Genomic DNA, 23,917 nt, shown 5'->3' on the forward strand with positions numbered 1-23,917 from the left:
CACTTTCATACTCACACATGCCAGGCCTGGGTGTAATGTCAGAAGAAGAGGAGGGGAAGGGTGGACGGGAGTTCTGTCCTGGGTCTAGGCCCTCTGAGGTCCACTGTTGATGTCTGAGTTGCTCTGGCTCTCAGGAGGGTTTTAAGTCCTGGGTTCCTTTAAGGGTGTACCTCTGCTCTTAGGGCTCTTTGTGCCAGTCCAAACCAGCTTTCTGTGGTCTCTTCACTATTCCTAAAATACCCCAGTTCCAGGGACACAAGTCGTCTCGTCTGTGTTTTCAATTTCCGCAGGCCTGGACTTTGTTTTAGTCTTTGCTGGCCTTGCTGTCTCATAGGCCTGTGCAGCTGGATTTTTCTTTCTCATGGCTGCTTGAGAAAGCCTCAAGCCCCCATCTTTCTCAGCTGTCAGCCAAGTCTCAGATGTGAGCAGTGTCCTTGGGCAGCTGGGGCCAGCATCTTACCTTCTGACTGAGTTAGCTGAAATGTTGAGTTAACTCATTCTTTGCTCTCTTATTCTTCTCCCCTCGGCCTCTCATACCTGCAAAGGAAACTTCCACTCCCCACTCACACACCTTTGACTTTCCCCAAAATGCTTTGCAATGATTGCAACAGCGTTAGCAATATACAATGCTGATCTGCCTTCCCATGGGGACTCCCTGAGGGAGGGGGCCTTGGGGTGTGACACCTCCACTCACACTTTTGTGAACTCCACCTGCACAAGTGCTCATATTATAACTTTAAAATCCTGCCTCTCTGGGTGAGGGTTCCCTCACTTTGTCACCCAGTGCTTGGTGTGTCTGAGTCATTCATCTTTGGTATGCCTGTTGCAGTTAGCACAAATTGCACACACAGACTGCACTAATCCAACTTGCATCATTTTAAACCAGTGCAACTTGTGTGTGGGCACTTCTTTATATCAGTTTAGAACTGGTTATACCAATGTAGCTGTTGTCTGTAAAATTATAAATACAAGCTAAACCACTACAAGCCAAGTTTAACCTGATCTGAGTGCCCACACACAAAGTGGCAGCCATCTAATTAAACCAGTATAAAATCACACCTTCAGTTAAACTGGTACAACTTTGTGTGTAGACCAGAACTTAGATTTTAACATGTTCAGGAGAAGGACCATGTCTCTTTCGTTATATATATATTCACAGTGAGGATGAGCACACTAGTTCCAATCAAAGAACAAAATATTTTATCCTTGTATTTTCCATTTTTAATATATACTATTTGAAGCAAGCAAACAAATATAATTCTTACGTGTACCTTTCATTTCTGAACCTCATCCTGAACAGCTGCATTGCTCTCTCGCTTGCTCTCACCAACCAGTCACACAATTTAGAATTTTGGTGTCCTCTAGTGGTCACATGAAATGTCCTTTCATCTTCCCATTCATTTTGCCTGAGAATTAAAGGATTTGGTGAAAGGAACTCTGACTCCAATCCTGCAGACCTATTCATATGTTTAACTGCACCCATTGTGAGCAGAGCAGTTGCAGTCATTGGTATCACTCACAGTGCATAAAGTGAAGAACGTGTAAATCTTTGCAGGGTTGGAGCCCCGGTTTCCCCAGTGGCCCTCTTTGACGTGACTGCCTTGCAGGCAATCCATTAGAGAAGAAGACAACAACCCGGACAGGAAGGGTAGCAGGGGGTCCTGGGGCTCCAGTGAGAGGGCAGTATGAGGTTCCCACTGACCAGGGAAGGTGGATGCCCTGGCCCGCACCAGGGTTGGGCTATCATATGTGTTGGGAACCACAGCATGCCCCTGCTTGCTCTCATGACCATGTTTGGCCTTGCTGATCCTCGCAGCTGTCTGGGTTTTCAGATCCTTGGCGGGGCTGATGGCGCAGCTCGGCCTCGCTCAGCAGAGATATCGGACAGACACCCCACCATAGGAAGAGCTGGATGTTCATGCAATGGGTCTCTGCAAGGACCTCATTAGAGGACGAGGGTCTTAGACTCTAAATTATTCTATCTTTAAAAGTACTTATTCCTGCTAATACATACTCTAAATTCCAGCCTTCCATTTCGGTCATAAGTATCTTTAAAGGCTTACAGCTAGTATGTAACTTCACACTTTTATGCAATATATTCCTCAGATGTATATGTGCAAAACTAGTTCATGAGGGTTACTTGGCTCCATCAAGGGTGAACATACTTCTCAGATTCAGCCTCTTCATCTATATTGGCATTTTGGGCATGATTCTCCAGTGCCTTACACCTTGTGCAATCATTTACATCTGTGCAAATGAAGGACAAAGTAGGGTTATTCAATGGCTTTTCATATTCACTTTACCAAATTATGCCAGGCCACACAAAGGGCCAAACAGGGCAGAACAGGACCCTTCCATTTACAATACCCAACTGTAGCAGGGTGTATTTCTTACCCTGGAAATAGGTCACAAAAGGAAGAACTATTTCAATCATTAGACAACTTAATAATACTTTAACTCACTGCAAATAAGTTGTCACGCTTCAGGGCATACTCCAACCACTAATTGATGGGGTTTAGAAAGAACTTCTCCTATGGCAATTATTTCTAAATTATTTGCTATGTGGCATTTTGCAACTTCCACTAAAGCATGTGGTCACCGTTAGACACAAAACAACAGACTAGAGTGACCACATGTCTGATATGGCAGAGCAATTCCTATAACCAGTAACTTTGGAGGGAACTCAAACTCCATAACATGAGAGAAGGTGTGAATCAGCAAGCCTCTCAACTCACTAATACTTTTTTGTTCTCTACATTGTTGGGGGGCTGATGGCTGCTAATACACTGAGGAGGTCCAATCCATACCCACAAAGGTGCTTAGGTATTCTGCTGAACCAGAGCCTAAAATAATAGTATCAGCCTGTCTACATTAGTGCTCCCAAAGTTGTTAACAGCAATGGAGGTGTACTGCTGGTAGCAACAAAGGGACATTTTTGAAAAATAGCCCTAATGTAGGTGAAGACAAACTGAACATGCATCATGTGTTTATTGGGTAATCCCAGCTTAGCTGTGTGAGAAATTTAAAAACCACTATACATCAAAACAATAATATTGCTGTCACTTTATGCTATCTAGGCCAGCTCTACAGCACAGACCTATAGCTACTGAGGATGAAGATAGGTGAAAGTACGCAGGGGTTGTATAGAGATTGGAAAGTAGGGTATCTCTAGGGGGAGGAAGTGAAATGTGTAATGGTGGGGGCTGTAGGGTTGGGTGAAGGAGTCTCTGTGGGGGGTAACACATGGGTGTCTATGAGGGATGGGAGAGACGAGAGTGTTGGACAGGGCGTTTCTGTGGGGCAGGAAGGGTAAGGATAGTTCTGAGGAGACGGTAGTTGTGTATTATGGCAAAGAGTAGCAGTTGGGGTGTATCTGTGAGAAGCTGTGGGTTCAGATGGCTGTGTAGCAGGTAAGGGGAGGTGTGGCTGTTTCTCCAGGGCAGTGGTCAGGGGTACTCAAAAGGTCTTCTGGGGATACATCAACATCTAAATATTTGCCTAGTTTTACATCAGGCTACATAATAAGCACTAGCAAAGTCAGTACAAACTAAAATTTCATACAAAGTTTTGTTTATACTGCTCTCTATATTATACAGTGAAAAGTAGGTAAGATATTTATACTCCAATTGATTTATTTTATAATTTTATGGTAAAAATGAGAAACTCAGCAATTTATCAATAACAGTGTGCTGTGACACTTCTGTATTTTTATGTTTGATTTTGTAAGCAAGGGGTTTTTAAGTGAGGTGAAACTTGGGGGTAGACAAGACAAATCAAACTCCTGAAAGGGGCACTGTAATCTAGAAACACTGAGAGCCACTGCTCTAGGAAAGGCTGATGAGAGATGATGAGGAGGTGAGGATGGGGAGGTGAGGATGACTGTATAGGAGAGAAGCTGGGCCAAGTGTGTCTCTGTGAGGTACTAGGGAGGTGGACTGTCCCTGGGGAATGTGGAGGCTGGAGTTCATACACAGGGCTATGATGGAGCATAGGGATAGGGGTTAGAGTTGCCAACTTTCTTTTTGCAGAAAACTGAACACTCTTTCCCCGCTCGAGGCCCTGCCCCTGCCCCGCCCCTTCTCTGAGACCCCTCCCTTTCTGACTCCATCCCCCCTCCCTCCATCGCTCGCTCTCCTCCATTCTCACTCGCTGGCTCATTTTCACAAGGCTGGGACAGGGGGTTGGGGTGTGGGGTGGCCTTTATCTCAGGTGGCTCCCAGAAGTGGCCGACATGTCCCTCTGGCTCCTAGGTGCAGGGGTGGCCAGGTGGCTCTGCATACTGCCCCCATCTGCAGGCAGCACCCCCGCAGCTCCCATTGGCCCAGGTTCCTGAGTGATGGGAGCTGTGGGGGTAGCGCTCGAAGCCCCCAGGCTAGAGTGACCAGATGTCCTGATAAAATCAGGACTGTTCTGATATTTAACTTTCTGTCCTGCATCCTGACCGATGTACAATTGGGATGCCATTTCTCCCAATATTGTAAGGTTGCCAGGCCTCCAGTTGGTGTGGGGCTGGCAGGCTCCTTATCCGGCTGGCTTTGCACAGGTCCCTGGAAGTGGCGACATCTCCCTCTGGGTCTGAGGTGCAGGGACAGCTGGGGCTGGGGGGTTCTGTGTGCTTCCCCCGCCATCAGCACTGGCTCCGCAGCTCCCATTGGCCAGCAACCACAGCCAATAGGAGCTGCAGGGGCAGCACCTGCAGGCAAGGAGGCATGCAGAGCCGCCTAGCTGTGCCTCCGCCTAGGACCCAGAAGATGTTGATGCTTCCAGGGAGCCGCCGGAGGTAAGCGTGCCTGGAATCCCCTCCCGCACCCAAACTCCCTCCCACAGTCAGCACCTTGAACCTTCCCCTCCTGTGCCCCAACCCTGAGACCCCACCTTGCAGCGGGGGCCGTAGCCATATGCCCCCGACCCATGGTGGGGGATGGAGCTGTGGGCCCCCAACCCGCTGCTTCTGTCAGGGCCTGCAGCCAGGGCCATGCCCTCCCTGCTCCCCCACCTTGCAGCTTCCTACAGCTGTGCGCTCCTTCCCCCGTGGCTTCAGTGGGGGCTGTGAGCCTGTGGCTGCTCCTTCCTCCGCCCCCAGCATGTGTTCTGATATTTTACTCTTGCGATCTGGTCACCCTACCCCTGGCCATCCTTGTGGCTGGGAGCCAGAGGGACAGGCCGGCTGCTTCCCGGAGCCACGTGGAGGTGGCTGCTGCAGCCAGCTGGACTTTTAGCAGCCTGGTCAGCAGTGCTGAGCAGAGTCACCAGGGTCCCTTTCTGACTGGATGTTTGGATTGAAAACCAGATGCCTGGCAACCCTAAGTGGGGTGCGTCCCTGAGGAGGGAGCGATAGACTACAGGTGTGGGAGGAAGATGACAAGGGGGATATAGAGGATAGGCATGGCTGAATAGTGAATAGGAGAAGCAAGGGTTCTCCAGGGTGGGGCTCATGGGAGATAAGGGTAGCTGGGTGGGGCTGCAAAGGGCATCTGGGGGTGACAATGGCTCTGGTATGGGCTGGTGGGAGGCCAGGGACTCTGTGGAGTAGGGCTGGCTGTGTAGGGTAACAGGCTCTGTGGCTAGGCTTACATGGAGGGGCTGGGGTTGCATGGAGGGGCACCTCTCTGGGGTGCAGCTGGCTGTATGAGGTAGGAGGGTTTCTGCCACTGGGGTTCTGTGTGGGGCTTGAGGAGGTGGGATGGCTCTGGGAGATCCCACTGCATGATGGACTCTAGGGGCTGGGAGCCCAGTTGTATTGGGCTCTGTGTAGGAGTGGGGCTGGCTACAGGGGCTGAGGGGAAGGGGATGCACAGATGTGGGGTGCTGTACAGTGCTGGGCTGAGTAGCTGTGTGTGTGCTGGGCTGGTCGGGAGCTCTGTGCAGGGCTGTGTAGGACTGGGGCTGTGCAGGGCTGGGGCTTGGCGCTGGGCAGGTTGCAGTGCCCGGGGCTCGGTGCTGGGCTGGGGGCAGGGTGTAGCACCCAGGGCTCGGTGCTGGGTTGGGGGCAGGGTCCGGGGCTCTGTATGGAGCTGGGGGCAGCACCCAGGGCTCTGTATGGGGCTAGGCAGTGTGCAGGGCTCTGTACGGGGCTGGGCTGGGTGTAGGGCCCAGGGCTCTATATGGCGCTGGGTCAGGGCCCAGGTCATTATGCAGAGCTGGGAAGGGCTAGGTGCAGGGCCCCGGGCTGAGTGTAGGGCCTGGGTCATTGTGCAGGGCTGGGTGTAGGGCCCAGGGCTGGGCTGGCTGCAGGGCCCGGGTCATTGTGCAGAGCTGGGTGTAGGGCCCGGGGCTCTCTACGGGGCTGGGTTGGGTGTAGGGCCTGGGGCTCTGGGCTGGGGCAGGGCCGGGGTCATTGTGCAGGGCTGGGAGGTGCAGGGTACAGGGCCCGGGTCATTGTGCAGGGCCTGGGACTCTGGGCCGGGCTGAGGGCAGGGGCTCTATACGGGGCAAGGTGCAGGGCCCGCGGCTGGGGCAGGGTCCGGGTCATTGTGCAGGGCCGGGAAGTGCAGGGCCCGGGGCTCTCTACGGGGCTGGGCTGAGTGTAAGGGCCGCGTCATTGTGCAGCGCTGGGGCAGGGCCCGGGTCATTGTACAGGGCTGGGAGCGGCTGCGCAGCCTCGGGAACAGGGTCCGGGTGCCGGGCCGTGCCGGGGCGGGGCGAGGCGAGGTGCCGGCCCAGGGCGGCGGGGATTGGCGGCGGCAGGGCCCGGCCCCTCTGCCGCGCAGGCGGGGAAGCGCTGGCTCAGGCACCGGCCCGGCGGCTGCTCCTGCTGCTGCTCCAGCTCCCGGGGCTGTTGGCGGCGCCCGGGCCTCGCAGCCGCTGAAACCCGCCACGCGGTGAGAACCGGGCCGGGCCGCGGGCCCCGTTGGTGGCGAGCTGCGAGTGGGCGCGGCGAGACCCGGCCCGGTCGGGTCGCAGCTGTCTCGGTATCCTCTCCCCGCCGTGCTGTGGCCGGCCTAGGGGAGGGGAGGGATGGGGTGGACGGGGGGTAGTAGGGGTGGGGGAGTGGCGTGGGGACAGGGTGGTGGGAGTGGGCTGGGGTAGGTGGGGGGCGGGGTGGGGGAAGGGAGGTGGGGTGCGGATTGTGGGTGGGGGGTGGCGATAGCAGGGGTAGGTGAGGTGTGGAGTGGGGGGTGGGGAGTGGCGTGGGGGTTGTGGGGATAGGTGGGGTGGGGGTGGATATGTTCTGAGAAGTGCAGTTTTGGCCCCACGGGGCACATGCCTGACATCGCCCCCCATGGTGACCAAGGAGTGGGGTGCGGGTGTGGGATGGAGGTTCTGGAGGGTGTAAGAAGGGGTGTGTCGGGTGGAGGGACTTGTGGCTGGAGTGTATGAGGGGTCTTGGGGGGTGAGTGTTGGAATTGGTGTTGAGGGTGGATTCTGGCAGGTAGAGAGTGGGGAGGTATGAGCTGAGAGGTATAAGAATGGATGGGTGCTGGTGGATGGTCGGGGTTATAGGAATATGAGTATGGGGGATATAGGGAGGGATATGGTTGTATGAGGCACTTATTTAGGTCTCATTTTTTCCATATGGGACATGTGATATTTTATGTGGAAAATAAATGACTTTACAACAGTTGTAGCCCTTTCTCCCTTTTTGTTTCTCATATTTCCCTTCCTCTTCCCCTTCTCCCAACCTAACACTGGTGCTCTTAAATCCCACTCCGTCAGTGGTAGCAGAAATCTTACCAAGTGTTTTACTATTCTTACAGGTGTGTGCATTGCAGTCATTGGTCATCTCTGAGGTGTTTCATATTCATACAGACCACTTTCCCCTTCATCCTTCCTCTCCTTCTGTTTCTTGCTGCAGTGAAGCCCTTCTGAACTCTTACCAGCAACCAGAAGTGGCAGAAACAGATCCTGCTGACCTCCCAAAATATCCGAACTAACCAAATACCAGAATATTTGTGTGCTCTCCCTTTTGAGTAAGTGCCACAGTTTCATACCACAAATCTTACACATGATTTTGCCTACCAAATGATTAGGATTTCAATCAAATTTGTAGCATCTATGTTCATATAGCAAGTAACAGAATACTTGTCTCTGCCTTGAAGTTAGGGTAGACACTTGCAGAAGTCTTTTAAAAGTTAGGCAAACAGGGTGCTGTTAGGATGTGAAATTGTGAGCTTAATGAGGCACACATTTCAGTTGTTTAGGATAGCAAAAATCCTGTAACTGGAGCTGACTGCACCCTTGGTGGTCTCAACAAAATGATCAGATTATTAGACATAGAGACTGAATTACCATCCTGCTCTGGATGTGATCTAGAATGAATTAAGGCAAATGGGCTGTGTCTTGGCTGTAGTTTTTGTGAATCGGTGTCATTGTTGGTGCATAGCACTGATGCTAGCAATGGTGGGGGCACTAGTGTAGATTATCTGCAGGTGTTATCAGTCAGGCCAGCTATACCTCTAGTATGTCTAGTCTAGATGATATGGTGGTGATAAACCTAGAAGCCAGTATGTGTTATTGCTTCTACTGTTAGCGCTGGGGGGTTCTCGTATGCTGTAATGACTGAGGGAGATATTTCCAGTGTAGAAAAAGCCCATTGGTGCAGTGTGAGGGGGAAACTTACCAGAGGCAGAGCATCTGTGACACGTGCCATGTGCATTTATAGTTCTGTATAAATAATAAATGCTCTATGGATTAGATGACCCTAGCCTCTAGAGGTGTCACTCTGACAACTTTCAGGATTGCAAAAGTCAGAGCTGAACTTCTCTCAGAAAAGCATTAGTACTGCTTAATAATTAGCCACGAGTGTGTTGAGCATGATGGATGTTCTGAAGACAGTATGTTATTTCTGTCACATCCTCCTCTTTTAAATATAAATTTATGCTGGAGAAATAGTCTGACAGCGCTGAAGTCCTCTGTCCACAGGGAGGAAGGATAGTCTTTTGATTATCACCAGACTGGTTCTGGGGAGACCTGGGTCCAGTTTCTGTTCTGCTTCAATTAATGTGTGGCCTTGAGCAAGTCACTCAGGATATGTCTTCACTATCAACCAAACTCCACCAGCCAAACAACAAAACACCAAATATGCACATCTTTGAGAGGCTTGCAGAAAGTAATCTTGGTCCAACTGTCCCGTAAGCTCATTTGTCCTTTGAAAGACATTCAAATGAAGACAGGATTTAGTTACAGGAAAATATTTCTCGGTTTGCTTGAAAGCCACTTTAAGAACAACAGTATCCTTAAGGTTTCTTATTGAATAAGAGATGTATCTGCTGCTAAATATAATGGGTTTACTGGCAGCATGGTTGTACAAAAGACACTGAAGGGAAATCTGGAATTTATATGTACAGTGAAGGAACAATGTCCAAGCGAGTTGTGTGTGGTATACATAAGCTTGGCAGAATTCGATTTTCATCTTTTTATAATTTTGATGGATAATATCAGTGTTTATTTTTAAGCATTTTTCGATTATCAATTTAAACTTTCAAAGTTGTGCAAAATTATGTTTTTTTTAAATCTTTATTGATTTAAATGTTCATAGTTGCAGAAAATCATGGGGGGGGTCAGACTATACATACTTTAGTAATAGACGTTGAGATTCAAAAAATTAAAGCTTTATAACTGTTAAAACACATTGTCTGCATCACGTGTCAAAATATATGAAGTAAATATCCTTAAATCAAACTCGCTAGTAAGTTCTCAAGCAGCATTTTCTTACTTTGTCTATCTGTAAATTTTGATTATTATAGGAGGAAATATTTTTGGCCAGTTTGTGCGTGTATATGGTTAAATTGATATTCACCTCCATTTACTGATAAAAATCGAATCCTCCCAAGCCTGGATATATGAGGAGAAGGTTCTCATGTCTAATTCAACCTTACTGTTCACACAAGACTGGGAATTTACAGATGCTAGTACGTTCTCAGTTGAATGTCAAGTGACAGGGAGGTGAGTCAGCAGCATACCACTATAGTACAAGCAGCTGGGCTTTCTGTAAAGGTGGAGAATATGGATATATGTGACATCTTGTCCTTAAGGGCTGATACCTGCTGGCTCACGTATAAAGTTGCATGAAAACGGTCCCTGTATCCATAAATTGTGGAGCACAGTATACATAAACTGTGGAAACACTTTAATTGTTTCCACAGTTAAACTTGTACCTCCACTTGTAGCTCATTTTCCACTATAAACGTATTTTTACCTCTGCATCTACCCCTGCAATTTCTTAACTTTCAGTAAAAATTCATTCTGCCTGAAATGTGACGTGAGTTGTAGCTGGCTATGGGAGACATTGTCTTGGAAAGTTTGAATTGATCAGGTTATTATTTTCTGGGATACTAGATTTTATTTTGCTGGAGTGAGGGGAGAAACATTTTTTCATTTGAAAAGTCTTAACAATTTTTTGAAAAATAAATATCAAAAAAGTCTTGGCCTAGAACCTTCTTATTTGCTTTATTCTTAAATGATATCTAGTTTGCAGTATTAGAGGTGAGGTAGAAATCTTAAATGTTACTGATCACTGAACTAAATGCCAGATAAAATAGCATTAAAGTATATTAGAAAAGTAAAAAGCATGAATCGTGAAATGTCTGGATGTTGCAAACAAACCTGGTAATGGGGAAAATAAAAGTTTGGTTTACCTTTAAAATATAGTGTGATGCTCATGTATTCTCAGCTGTTTGCTTGCGGGGTTTGGAGCAGTTGATTTGTTTTTTGAGCAGTCTTTTTCTTTTTTAACAGGAGATATAAGACAGAATATATGGTTTTGTTTGATTTACTTTTGTTAGCGGTCATGTTAGGGTGCATTTGATGAGTCGAACAAGTAAAAATTTAACCTTTGAACCTAACAACTGTGACAGGCATTTCTTTAAAATGAAGCTATTTCCGCAGCATTTGAATTCTCCTCAGGAAAACAGACCTTTTGGGTCTCTACCTTGAATGTATTGCTAGACAGGGCTTGTAGCCTTTCTGTTGGATCCCGTATCACGATATTCACATCTTGCACTCTTAAGTGCAGTGCACTTTAATCAGTCCCAGAGCTTAGGAAATTTGAATTGAATGTGTCATCTAATGACAACTATAGGAATTGCCATTTTGGATCAGACCAGTGGTCTATCTAGTTAAGTATCCTGTCTCTTCTAGGAACCACTACCAGATCTTTCATAGGAACGTGGCTTGATTCCCAACCTGGACAATTATGGAATAATCTGTCCAGAGGGGAAGTTTCTTCTTAAATTCATCTCTTAGTGGTGAACTTATGCCCTGAATCCAATGTATTTTTGTTCTATCTAATGTAACTATATGTTTCTATTCATAAAAATGTCTAATCCTTTTTGAATCCTACCAAGTTGTTGGCCTTTATCTTGTGGTTAAATGTGATATATAAAAAAAAAAAGCCCTGTCATAAACTTGAATTTATGTAAAGGCATTCAATTTTCAGTATTTCCTATTCTGTTCTTTACACAGCCTAATATTTTGAGTGGTTTTTTTTTTGGTTTTTTTTTACTTCTGTGTATTGACTTTCATTAAGTGGTACGGTGTCTGTTTCCCAGTAATGTAAATGAGTGGTTCAGATAATTCCTTCCAATTACTCTTATTCTTCAAATCCATTGAACCTATTTTAATAAAAATAAAAATGTAAAGCCATTAATATATAGTGAAATTGTACATGCTCGTAGCCAGGAAATTTAAAGTTGTCTCTCTCATCTGGCATAACTTGGACATATTGCACTAAGTAAGTTAACATGTAATTTCTGCGTTATGAAGATGTCAGGTTCAACTCCATAGTTAGGTTTGAGTTTTGCACTTAAAGCAGGGATTTTATCTCTATTATAAGAGGACAGATTGTAAACAGCATTGAGATCCTTAATTTTTGGTTTCTTGTATGTTTCTTGTGTGTTTCAACTTTTGGGTATATAACGCTACATCTGTTCATAGATTATCTTTTTTAAAAGCTGGAAGGAACCATTATTATCTTGTTTGACCTTCATATCAGTGTTGTTTTTTGTATTTCATCTATATCTAATTTGTTTCTGATGTGACTAAGAAAACAATAGTAGGCATTTATAAAGTTGCTTCATTTGTAAGCATGCTCTATTCATTTTGTCGTCCTTTTTTCCCCCTCTCCCGCCCCCAGCACAAACAAATTATATTCCATTATGGCAACAGACTCTATGGAGATCGATGATGCTTTATACAGGTAAGAATGTGATTCCTGTTATATCACTGTAAGGTATATCTTTGATATTATTGCAAGTAGATACACTTTGCTGTACCCGGATTAATACCCGGATTTGAAAAAAGTATTTGCTGCCTATTAGCCAGAGTGAAAATATCTCTACTACTGTGTCCCCTGCAATTTAAAGGAATAAAACATTTCAAAGTACAGTACACACAAGTAACATTGTGACTCCACTTTCTATTTAATACAGTCTTTCAAAACTTGTAACTTGATATTGGGCTAGCTGAATGGCAGGTTATTTTTTGTATACTTAATTAATTTTATTGGTACTTGCCATACAATACATTTGTCCAGCTAAAGAACTGGTCAGATACTGCAGAGTAAGTGCCAAATTATCTGAACAATACTAGTGAATTTTTTTGTCAAGTTACTGTGTTGTCAGCCATACATAATTACACCCCTTATGTTTTGTATATTTTCTCTTCCTTCCTGATGTCAATCCACATTCACTGTTTCTTTCCTAAAATAGACTATTGTGTATCTTTTCTCCAGTTGTTTTCTATTTATTTCCTCTTCTCCTTCCCTCTCCCTCCACCCCTTATCTTTCTTCTGGCCTTTTCCATATTGCATTCTGTGTCCCTCCAAAACATAATTTCTGTCTCTTTATTTCTTCCCTGTCCAGACCTGTCTGTCCTACACTTCTCTTTTCTAACTTACCCAGTCAATGAGTGTGCTGAACCCTGCTTGGGAACCGCTGACTAGTTCAGGGTGTGATAAACTTGAAACTCCCTGCCCACGCTGGCTGCTTCAGCTCATGGAGTTTTTTCATCATTCTTCCAGTAGAAATGTGCTCCCTTGGAACAGGCTGGGCGTTCAGTGCACCCTAAATCCTTGTGATCCTTTCATCCAAAGCTTCCTGAGACATCTTAATAAGATGGTTTGCTGATGGGCTCATTGAATTTTGCTGTCCCCAAAACACCTCAGCTGTTCCATTTCTTTCTTCCTTGGAGATGAGACTTCTATAATTCTATTACAGAGGGAGACAAAGCAATATGTTTGTTAGAAGAGTGGGTTCAGCTCCATCACATATACTGTAGAAATTAAAATCTTTCTACTTCATGTTTGTGCATGACAAATGTGTTTTAACTAAATAGTTAGTCGATTTTAATATCTTGTTGTTATACATTTTTTAATTGTCTTTTGCAATATTTGATGGAAGTGCTAAAAGTCAAATTTTGTCATCAAATGTCAGAATTGGATTCTGACTTTCATTTGCAATTTGTAACCCATAAGTAGTAATAAATAATATATTGAGATATACGTATCTCATAGAACTGGAAGGGACTCAGAGGGTCATTGAGTCCAGCCCCCTGCCTTCACCAGCAGGACCAAGTACTGATTTTGCCCCAGATCCCTAAGTGTCCCCCTCAAGGATTGAACTCACAACCCTGGGTTTAGTAGGCTCAAACCACTGAGCTATCCCTCCCCATAATGATTCCTACATTATGACAATAACAGGACCTGTCTATATTGGAACATCATAGCCCTGAAGATGGTGAGGTAGGGAGAGAAGTGTCTGTGTTGGAAAGATATAAGTTCTCAGTTAATGATGTTTCATGCACCAGATGTGATACTTTAAACATACTGAATTCCCTTATATTTTAGTGGCATAGTATTTTTGCACATTGCATACACTTACATATTTGCCTTTCTTGTGCTCTCCTGCTCATCCCCTGTGCCCCAGGACTTCTCCCTTCTCTTCACCCTGCCCCCCCAAAAAGTACCTGACAAATCTTTGGGTAGACCAGTTGCTATGCTTCTATGAATATCAGTACCATATCAAACAAACCTAATTTCTCTCGCTTAATCATTTACAAAATAAGTCACTGCTCTTGATACAGTAAATGAAATTCAGAATGGTTTCAATAATTGGATATACTGAGTTGAAACCAGATGGTTGGAAATGTTAGAGAGCTGAAGATCTCTAGAAGTTCAGCAGTTGGATGTACATGAGCTACTTTGAACTCTGATTTGGTCAGGAAAATTCCCGGTTCTGAGCATGCTTGTGCCTGCAAGAGATGTAGTTCCAAGTATGCCCTGATGTATCCTGAAGAGAGAAGTCTTGAACTACGTTGCAATGAATACAGACCCCACAATGTCAGATTTTAAGGTAGAACAGCATTAATTTTTCTTTGTATGGCTCAGATTTCCATATCAATTATGCTGAGTTTGCAAGTAAAAATGTTTTCTAACTCCCACCCCACACACTTGCCTTGGCCTCTGAAACTCAGAACTTCTTTCAATTCATGCATAATTACTAATTCTTTGTCTTGCAGAATCTTCTGTGTCCTTAAACTACTCTGCAATCTCACTGTTTTTAGATTGTCCTTAGTTACGTATGCGCAAATCTTTGAATGGCTAATGGGGTTTTATACATTTTACTGATGGCATAATTTGGTCTGCAGAGCTTTTATCGCTGGTGGCAGCGTGAGAGATGGTAAGAAGCTGGCTTGGCTGTCAGAACCCAGGCTGAATTTGCAGGGCTGGTAATTTGCAAGTGAAAATACCTGCAAATTCTTGAAATAGTGTGTACTTATTTTGGAGGGAGTTCTATTTGTGTGTTGTTTTGTTTCTTGCTTGTAGTCGGCAGAGGTATGTTCTTGGAGACACAGCAATGCAGAAGATGGCCCAGTCCAATGTGTTCCTGAGTGGTATGGGTGGGCTTGGTGTGGAGATTGGTAAGTTTAGGTAGCATTTACCTTTAATAATGCATATATATGTTTTAAATAAATTAAATTTAGTGTGTATTGAGTGAATAAATGTACAACTTACAAGAACATAGAGCAGAACCAGAATATGTAATATAGAAATATTTTTGTAGCTAGATGATGTAAAGCATTTTGAAATACGTTTGTAAGGCTTATTTATGCTGTTAAATTGTTGCAGAAATTGAGTGATATTCTTTGGCCTGTGTTATGCAGTAGGTCAGACTAGATCATAATGGTCCCTTCTGGCCTTAATCTGTGAATTTGTACAATTAAATAATCTGAAACTACAGGCCGTATTCTCACTCTGAGTGGGGCAAAGTTGTTAGAATTCGGCCCTAACTGGTCATCTGAGAATTCCCCTGGCATAGGGGACCTCTGACCTGGTACCTCTGCTTTGGATGGGGAGGGGCATGTCAGCCGAGTGCTTCTGTGCCCTGTCAACTTTTATCCGGCATGTGGTCCCTTCTACTGACTTGATTGGGAGTTTTATCTGACCCCAGAATTGGGTGCATGGTCTTTTGAAGTGGTAATAATAGCCCTTTCTTTGATTAGAGTTCCTGTAATGATGCTTGTTGGATAGAGGATTGTCAGAAAATAAATGCAGTTCACAAGTGAGGGATTAAAAAGCTCCTTCTGTGTTCCCTGGATTTCCACTAAGGAGCTGAATTGACTCTTTTTTAAAGTTATTCAGCAAGATATCTGACTGGTGCAAGCTGTTAAATTTATATGTAAATAGAAGGAATGAGTGATTTCACTACTGGCAAGTAACTTTTCAATCACTTAGAGCAGGGGTTTTCAAACTTCGTTGCACCACAACCCCCTTCTGATAACAGAATTACTACATGACCCCGGGGGTGAGGTATGGAGGGAGAGGGGGCCAGAGCCTGAACCCCAGTTCCCCATGTGGGAGAGAAGGAGCCGGAGCCTGAGCCCTACCACCCCGGGTGAGGGGAGAGCTCAGGCTTCAGCTTCAGCCCTGGGTCCCAGCAAGTCTAATGCTGGCCCTGGCAACCCCATTAAGATTGAGTCGTGACCCACAGTTTGAGAACCGCTAACTAAGAGCTTTACGTTCAATCCTGTACATGTTTTTTTCTTTTCAGCTAAGAACATAGTTCTAGCTGGAATAAAGGTATGTACATTTTTTTTTGTTGTAAAAGGAATTGGTATAAATTTCCTTTTAGTTAAGTAACGTTTTCATTTTTGCAGTGACTGGCAATGTTCTTGATCAGAGATCAAATGATTGAGAAATCTAGAGTTTTATCTCACAGTGCTGATAAGACAGGCTATACTTGTTCCAGAAGTACATTCTGACTCTCTCCTTAGTCGTATTCTCATAGAAGGGCCCTTTTGAAAAAGAATTCTGACATACATACTCTTGGGGGCATTCTGTGCCAGAAAATTAAAAATTCTGCACACACTATTTTAAAATTCTGCAAAATTCTGTGAATTTTATTTGTCAAAATAACATTACATAATCACGCCAATTTCAATTATGTTGGTCATTTATATCAAACTGCCTGTCAAGTATGTTTGTAACAATACGGGGACACACACAAATTCCCCCAGAAGTACAGAGTTAAAGAAACCTCTTTGACAACCCAGTTCCTGTTTCTTTGCCCCCTTCCTCCCCCAGAGTCTGGCCAGGGGGCCAGACACTCACATCTCCTCCCCCGCCAGAGCCCAGCTGTGGGGCCTCCCCTTGCCCAGGCACCTGTCTCCTCCTCCTCCTCCCCCCTAACCCCATAAGCCTCAGGATCCAGAGGGAGAAACAACCTGATGTTGGGTCCCGGGCTGGCAGGGAGTTTCCTGCGCACCACCCTCTCCTTCTCTCAGGGCATGCTGGGAACTGCAGCTGTCAGGAACTCTCTAGCTCACTTTCCCTCCCCCCGGAAGTCTCTTCTGTGTGCAGCTGGGCTCTGCTGAGTCCAGTGGCTCCTAGTTGTGGCTAGCAGCACCGCAGACCATTTCTGAGAGTGGGAGGGAATCTTCCTTTTTGGTGAAAAAATATTGCAGTGACAACTTTTACGTAATTTTTACCAATTACAGTTAGTGGCTATGAATAATCAAGTTTCATACCTTAAACATGAGTCGTTGCCATGTTGTATACTGAGCAAAACATTGAAATGTAGACATATTCTCTGATTGAATTGTTTATTCAAGGGCAGTAGGAAACGGTGTGGAGTCTAATGTTTTTAATTAAAGCAGTACATCTAGCAGTTCTATTTAGCTCACTTAGTTTTACTGCAGTTTTAATTCTTCAGAATCTCCGTATTGAACATGATACCTAGGCAGGAGTATATCGTGACTATGTGAATTTCTTTCAATTGATGTTCCATGATTTGTCGGTTTTAACACTCCCCTCCTGAACATCTTTGAAGGCTCTTACAGTTCATGATACCAAGCAGTGCAAGACATGGGATTTGGGAACCAACTTCTTCATCTGTGAAGATGATTGTATAAATCTAAGGAACAGGTTAGTACAGTTATTTAGATGTTTTTGAGCTATCTACTGTCTCTTGTGTGTAACAAGAATGTTTGTTTTCCACTGCCTATGAATATATTTTATGTTGTACGTTTAGTGTGCATTACATCTTGTTCTATTGGAGTCATTGCCTTTGAGCACAGTGCCCAGGTATAAAGGGAGAGCATTCTGAAGTGGGATTGAGTCCTGTTTGCTCTGCGCATCTTGACTTCCCATAGCTAGCAGCACGTAAGCAGTGATTGTTTCTTTGTAGCGAATGAAAGATCAGAAGTGCATTTCTTTTCCATCTTTCCAAGGTTGGCTGAAGAAAGCTAATAAACACCTTATTTGTAGTCTTTCAATCTTCCAAAGCAAATATTAAAAAGTGTTAGCGGTCAGACTCTAAATCTTGCTATCTGGTTGATGGAGCCAGAGTTATCAGAGCACGTGTGGTAAATTATTTTAAATGTGAGGACGCGTGAGTAGTCATTTGCAGTAAGTGTTTATTGTAAAAGAAGACTGTAAAGAAATAAGCATTCTGGGAATTGATTGGAGGATGCCATTGAAAACCAGAATGCTGTTGTTTCAGAGCTGAGGCCACACTTCCTCACATCGCAGAGCTCAACCCATACGTCCATGTTTTATCATCGACTGCACCACTTGATGAAACCACAGACATCTCCTTTCTAAAGAAGTATCAGGTATGTAGTATTTATTTAAAGTAGCTGTGCAACATTCTACCTGACCAGAGTAAGTAGTTTCTTCATTTTGTCTGAAGTGAAACAAAACGCTCAAACTATTTTTTTCATCTTGTTAAATAGAAGATGAATAGGTATTGTGCCTAGGCTGGTAAAAATTGTAAGAATAATTTTGCAAGACTGAAAGAACATGTTCCTGACATTGAAATTAAAGCTGTCAGTGCATAGTTAAATGTCAGATTGTTTCACAATTTAAATTCCAAGACAGAGAATGGCAAAGATTACAGTTTCTGCTCTAGAGCTGACCTGGCTGTATTGTACACTTTATAACAAACTGTGATGTAATTGAGATTCATATTTATCCTGAAAAACACAGGAATGGAAAACGCTACATATATGCAATGTGATCAGATTTAATGATGTAGTGGCAACAAAATCCTAAATTTTTAAAAGCATGTTTGCATGTTGATGTGAGTTTGCAGCTTGGACATTTGTACACACTTGAAGTGTTGGTGAGTCATTTGCATTAGAACATATGAGACAGTGCACATTTTCTTTAAATAAAATAAAAATTAAGCCAATATTGTTTGCATTTCCTAATTTTATGCCTTTAACCTTAAATATTGAATTAACATGGTTTACTTGAATTTGTCTTTTTTTTCCTTTAACACAGATATTCCTTGTTACTAATACAAGTATTTAAATAGTCTGAGTTAGGCTTTGAACCTCACTACTTGCAGGAGGGGTTATTTGACTGTGCAGGAGGAGTGAATTCTCATCTTTGCTGTCACTGTCTGGAGACTGTGTTAATAGAACAGAAGCACATCTGTTCAAATTGTGATGGTTAAATCTGCGCAATAGAGGCTTTCTTACACCTGCACTCTAAAAGGAAAGGTGCATCTCTTTTTCTTACTGGCTTTCAGCAACACCTGGACATTATTTCTTGTACCTTTTTGTCAACAGTGTGTCATATTGACTGAAACGAGGCTATCACTGCAGAAGAAGATTAATGATTTTTGCCATGCTCAACACCCTCCTATTAAGGTAATGCAAAACTGCGGTGAGCTTATTGGTCCAGATCGTCCTGTGTTGATCCATGTATGGAGGATTCTTCCTTCATCCTCCTCTTTACACAGAAGTGTGAAGAGGGGAATGCTACCTTCACAGCCAGGGCTTTGAAGTAGAGCCCAGAGCTGGAGCGCAGAGCAGCTCCGGAGCACTGGAGCTGGAGCGGAGCCGGAGCACAGCTTCAAAGCCCTGTTCACAGCACAATGCCTTCCACAATCCCCTTTTGCTGGCATACTATGGGTGCCCTGGAGATGTTACTTTTAATGGTACCATTCCTTGCCCTGCTCCTGGATTTTTGGATAGATGCCCAAGTGGGAGGTAGAAGAACTTGTAGCTGTATTATCTCTTTCTGGGTACACTCCACAACTTGATGGCGAGAGCTGCTAGAAAAGGAGTGCAAGTGTTTAAAGTGAAGTAGATAGATCTAGATTGTTCTGTCATCTAGTACCACTGAGAACAAGGAGTAATGGTCTCAAGTTGCAGGGGGGGAGGTTTAGGTTGGATATTAGGAAAAACTTTTTCACTGGGAGGGTGGTGAAGCACTGGAATGGGTTACCTAGGGAGGTGGTGGAATCTCCTTCCTTAGAGGTTTTTAAGGTCAGGCTTGACAAAGCCCTGGCTGGGATGATTTAGTTGGGGTTGGTCCTGCTTTGAGCAGGGGGTTGGACTAAATACCTCCTGAGTTCCCTTCCAACCCTGAGATTCTATGATTTTATGGTGAATCTGATCCAGAATGAATCGAGACAAAATACAAGCGATGGAAAACATCTTTTTTCATTAGTTTTGTTGTGTGCTGATGCCATCTCTGGTTCCAGCGGTATGTGTTTATTTAGAAAGATTGATGTAGGGCTAAATTCTGTCTTTTGGCGCAGTGTTTTCTGTATTCTATACAGTACACGGTGGAATTTGCACCTAAATTAACTTCATTGGATAGTATTCTTAAGTGGCAAGAACACTTCTGTTTTGTGCACCATTAAGAATGTTCATAGTTTTCCCTTCTTTTATAGTTTATCAGTGCAGATGTGTATGGAATATGGTCACGTTTGTTTTGTGACTTTGGTGATGAATTTGAAGTGCTGGATACTACAGGAGAGGAACCAAAAGAAATCTTCATTTCAAACATAACACAAGTAAGAGCTAGAAATCAAACTGCCATGATCTGACTTGTTTTATGATCTACACTTAACTTGATGTCATCTGTCTGTAACATGGTAAATTTTGGATGCTGCATCTGATCAGTTCCAGAATTTCAGGGAATGGTTTATGCATCAGTGGACTGAATCTTAATTTGATGAAAACTGAAAGGGAGAGCAAGGGGCACATGGAGCCCCTGGCAAGTGGTTAGCAGCCTGAGCAGTTTCAGCTACCTCTGTAATTGTGTATAGATCACAGATAGAACGGGTTGATGGCAGCCACTAACAATGATACCTCCCTTTTCAGCTTTGCTCATCATACCAATACAGTTTGAAATGCACGACTGCATGACTTTTCTCCCAGACAAAAAGAAAAGAAATAAGAGGGGTGGGGTAAGGAATGGGAGGATCCTAGTATGGGGGTGGGAGGAAGGAGGAGTGCACAGAGCCCTTGGCATAGAGGAGAGGGTGGGCAGGGATTGCAGGCAAACCCTGAAGTAGAGGGACATGGGAGGGTAGCATGCAGGGAAATTGTTCAGAGGAGATGGGGGGCACAGGGATGCAAGGAGCACCTGGTGTGTGCAAAGAGCTCAGCCTAAAGAATTTATCACCCCCTAATTGTTTGTTAGGTGTCAGTATTGTGGTATCACCTAGAATCCAGAGGGGTCTCGTTTTGCTCCTAGGCACTGTATAAACGTACAATGGAAGACAGTCTCAGCCTAGGAAAACTTACGGTCTCAATAGCCCAGCAGACAAAGGGAAAAGAATATAACATATAAGCAGGATGATGGCTTGGCAGTGTCATGTTAATGCCACAATTGTTTTCCTTTTGTTTTGTTTGCTTAAAAATTTTGGGGTTCATTTCTTTTTTTGTTTGTTTTTACTTCTCAGACTCCGGTTAGGGACTTGATCTGGCTGGAGTTCTATTTTCCAAGTTTTGTTTTTACAACAAGCTTGAAGTACAGTGAACAATGGTGTTATATAGTGCAACAGAGGTTCATATTGATGTAATAGATATGTTAATATTAGTCCCTATCTTGCAGATACACCCCTCTAAATAACATAAGATTTCCTGGGGATATGTACAGGAGGAGGAATAAAGTGAGTTTGGCCAAGGGAAAACTACGTATATTTAAATAAAAACATTCTGTTTGACCTGGCCAGTGGTCTCTGTCATCTAGTGAGGGTGGAATAGATCCATAATTCTCCTTACATTGTTTGTCAGATTAATGCCTTCTTGGACAGGAATTGTTATTTAGAAAGTAGAACAGGTAATTATCTTTATATCTGAAAGTTAAAAATGTTACGGGTGAGGAGACCAACTTCTTCAAGGAGTCTCTCTGGTTTCAGGAGAGCAGAACTGAAGAAATGAATTAGGAGTGTGGTATGGAGAGGAGCAAAGCCCAGGGATTTTTTAAAAATGATATATTGGTTCCCTGGGTTTATTGAACTCAAGTTTCTAAAGTACTGTACTTCTCTCCAGGGATCTAAAGAATTTTTTCCAGTATCTGTTAGCGAAAAGTATTTTGATGAATTCAGATAAGTGGTAGTAAGATCAGTTTTGGATACAGAATTCTGGAATAAAGACTTCTTTTAGGGAAAGGAAGGAATGTGTAACAGATGTCTTTCATGAACTGCTTTAAGACCTGGCTTGCACTCTATAGCCAGTTTGTCTTCAGTAACAAAGATATTAGCAGTAAAGTAATAGAAGCCTGCTCCTACCTCTTCTACGTGTTTAGTTGCTTCTGAGGTTACACTTTTAGGACCGTTCCTTACTAACTTTGCAGTCGATTCCATTTTCAGTCAAACCCTGGGATTGTCACTTGCCTTGAAAATCATCCTCACAAGCTGGAAACGGGACAGTGCTTAACCTTTCGGGAAGTTAATGGAATGTCTTGTTTAAATGGATCGATGCAACAAATAACGGGTAGGCCTTGTATCTATTGTTTTACTTGTGCAAAAGGAACACTTTTTTTTGTGCATTTTCCCTCACTACAATGCCAGTATGCTTGCAGCAGGAAGAATGTAGATACACTGGTGTAGATCAATACTGAATTAAAGGATCTCCTGTTTGTGGAGCTCTGCTTGGTGGTCTGCTAGATTAGAACATGCTGAGATGATGTGAAAGGATTTTTTTATAAAATGAGTATGAAGAGGTCAGAACCACTGGAATTGGGACCATCTACAGTGTTTGGACACCTGATATTTTTAGCATTCAGTCATTGATAGTATCCTAGGAACATGGAACTCATATCCCATCTAAATCTCGGCCAGTCTCTCAAATTTAATTGTACTGTAAACTTGTTAAAGTAAATTTTAAGGTAAAATTTAAATTCTGAAGGGGAAATTTACAGCACAATTATGCCAAATTATTTCAAGTCAGTTCTGTGTTCTTTATTAGGGACCTCTAAATGATAGTACTTAATTTTTTCTGGTGACATCTGGCTATGTTAATATCATCATGTAGGTTTTGTAGTGCAAAATTTCTTAGGTAACATCTTATCCTAGCTGTGTTGGAGGTAGAAACTGTAAATCTATAGCACAGAGTCCAATAATGTTAGTGATGAAATGTCTGCCTTGTTTTGAGCTTTTCTGAACTGAACGCTTCTGTTCTTTCCTCCTAACTTCCCTGATTTCTCCCTCAAGTTCCCCTTTCTGCCTTTGTTTTCCAGTTGGCTAAAGTACCCTGATGCTTAGGGCTACAATTTTGGCATGAATGTCATGGTAATCGTGCATTTGAATTCAGTCCTTTAAATCTTGGAAATGAATGTAAAACTACATTTAATTAGGCCCCCAAACTGATTGGCACTGCTACCTGATGTATGGGGTCACAGCACCACTCAGGTTTGGCTTATCAGCCCCATAGAGATGGAGGGGTAGACAGGCCAAACCCGAGTGGTGCTGTGACCCCATGTGCCAAGTCTCAATGCCCCTAGCAGGGAGCCAGGCCCAGCCCTGCAGTGAATGCAGAGTGGGTAGGTTTGCAATCCAAACCCCTCTTCCCTCCCGCCTCCCAGCTTTACCTTTCACTTTGTGTGTGTTGACGTAGCAAAAACTACATTATTTGCTGACTTTCCGGTGATGTACTGATTCCCCCCCACCTCTGCCATGAAATTTACTAAAAATTTCTGTGCCAAAATCATAGCCTTACTGATGCTTATTCCCTAACAATATTCTTCCATAACTAAATGATATTTTAATGAATGAATTTTTGACAAAGGCCTGGTTTTTGCCCTTAAGTGCTCCAGCTGCTTTGCAAAAGTTCCTGCCTCTATTTCCATGTTATTCTGCTATGGTGCTGAGCTTGGTTGATAGTACAAAATTAAGTGAGTATTGTTTGGGCTAAATTGGGTTGCTCTAATTGTCCAGTCCCAGGGGAAACCAATATTTCGTATTTCCTGTTCCTTTATGGCTAAACTGATAACAAAAGTTCCTTACACTTTAAAAGGGTGTGTGTGTTTGTGTTTGTGTCTATATAACAAATTATTTTAAACTAATGCTTTAGGCCCATACATGGGAAAAGACATGAAATGTTGAAAAATGGGTAAACTACACTGACCATCATGGTTTTGTCATAGAGATGAACTATAGCAATTACAACCTGAAAAGAAGCAATGACCGAGTAGAAGTATTAGCAGAAATAATGTACATTGCTGAGAAATGGAATAACT

At 43.8% G+C, this 23,917-nt stretch overlaps 1 protein-coding gene across 4 annotated transcripts in view; it reads left to right on the forward strand.

Moving 5' to 3' along the window:
• The first annotated feature begins 6,701 nt into the window (after positions 1 to 6,701).
• UBA6 (ubiquitin like modifier activating enzyme 6) overlaps positions 6,702 to 23,917 on the forward strand; it is a 48,290-nt gene continuing 31,074 nt past the window's right edge. For 2 of the 4 annotated variants that reach the window (XM_030565366.1, XM_030565370.1), the window contains exons 1-10: positions 6,702 to 6,821; positions 7,698 to 7,910; positions 12,074 to 12,136; positions 14,762 to 14,856; positions 15,987 to 16,015; positions 17,265 to 17,359; positions 17,937 to 18,048; positions 19,009 to 19,089; positions 20,121 to 20,243; positions 22,050 to 22,173. In XM_030565366.1, coding sequence (XP_030421226.1) covers positions 12,096 to 12,136; positions 14,762 to 14,856; positions 15,987 to 16,015; positions 17,265 to 17,359; positions 17,937 to 18,048; positions 19,009 to 19,089; positions 20,121 to 20,243; positions 22,050 to 22,173 — 700 coding nt within the window. In that variant the 5' untranslated portion in view covers positions 6,702 to 6,821; positions 7,698 to 7,910; positions 12,074 to 12,095. Of the gene's footprint in view, positions 6,822 to 6,889; positions 6,912 to 7,697; positions 7,911 to 12,073; positions 12,137 to 14,761; positions 14,857 to 15,986; positions 16,016 to 17,264; positions 17,360 to 17,936; positions 18,049 to 19,008; positions 19,090 to 20,120; positions 20,244 to 22,049; positions 22,174 to 23,917 lie in introns of those variants that run through there. The other 2 variants (XM_030565367.1, XM_030565368.1) reach the window with 2 other exon arrangements.

The sequence above is a fragment of the Gopherus evgoodei genome, chromosome 5 (assembly GCF_007399415.2).
Source record: "Gopherus evgoodei ecotype Sinaloan lineage chromosome 5, rGopEvg1_v1.p, whole genome shotgun sequence".
Lineage (NCBI taxonomy): Eukaryota > Metazoa > Chordata > Testudines > Testudinidae > Gopherus > Gopherus evgoodei.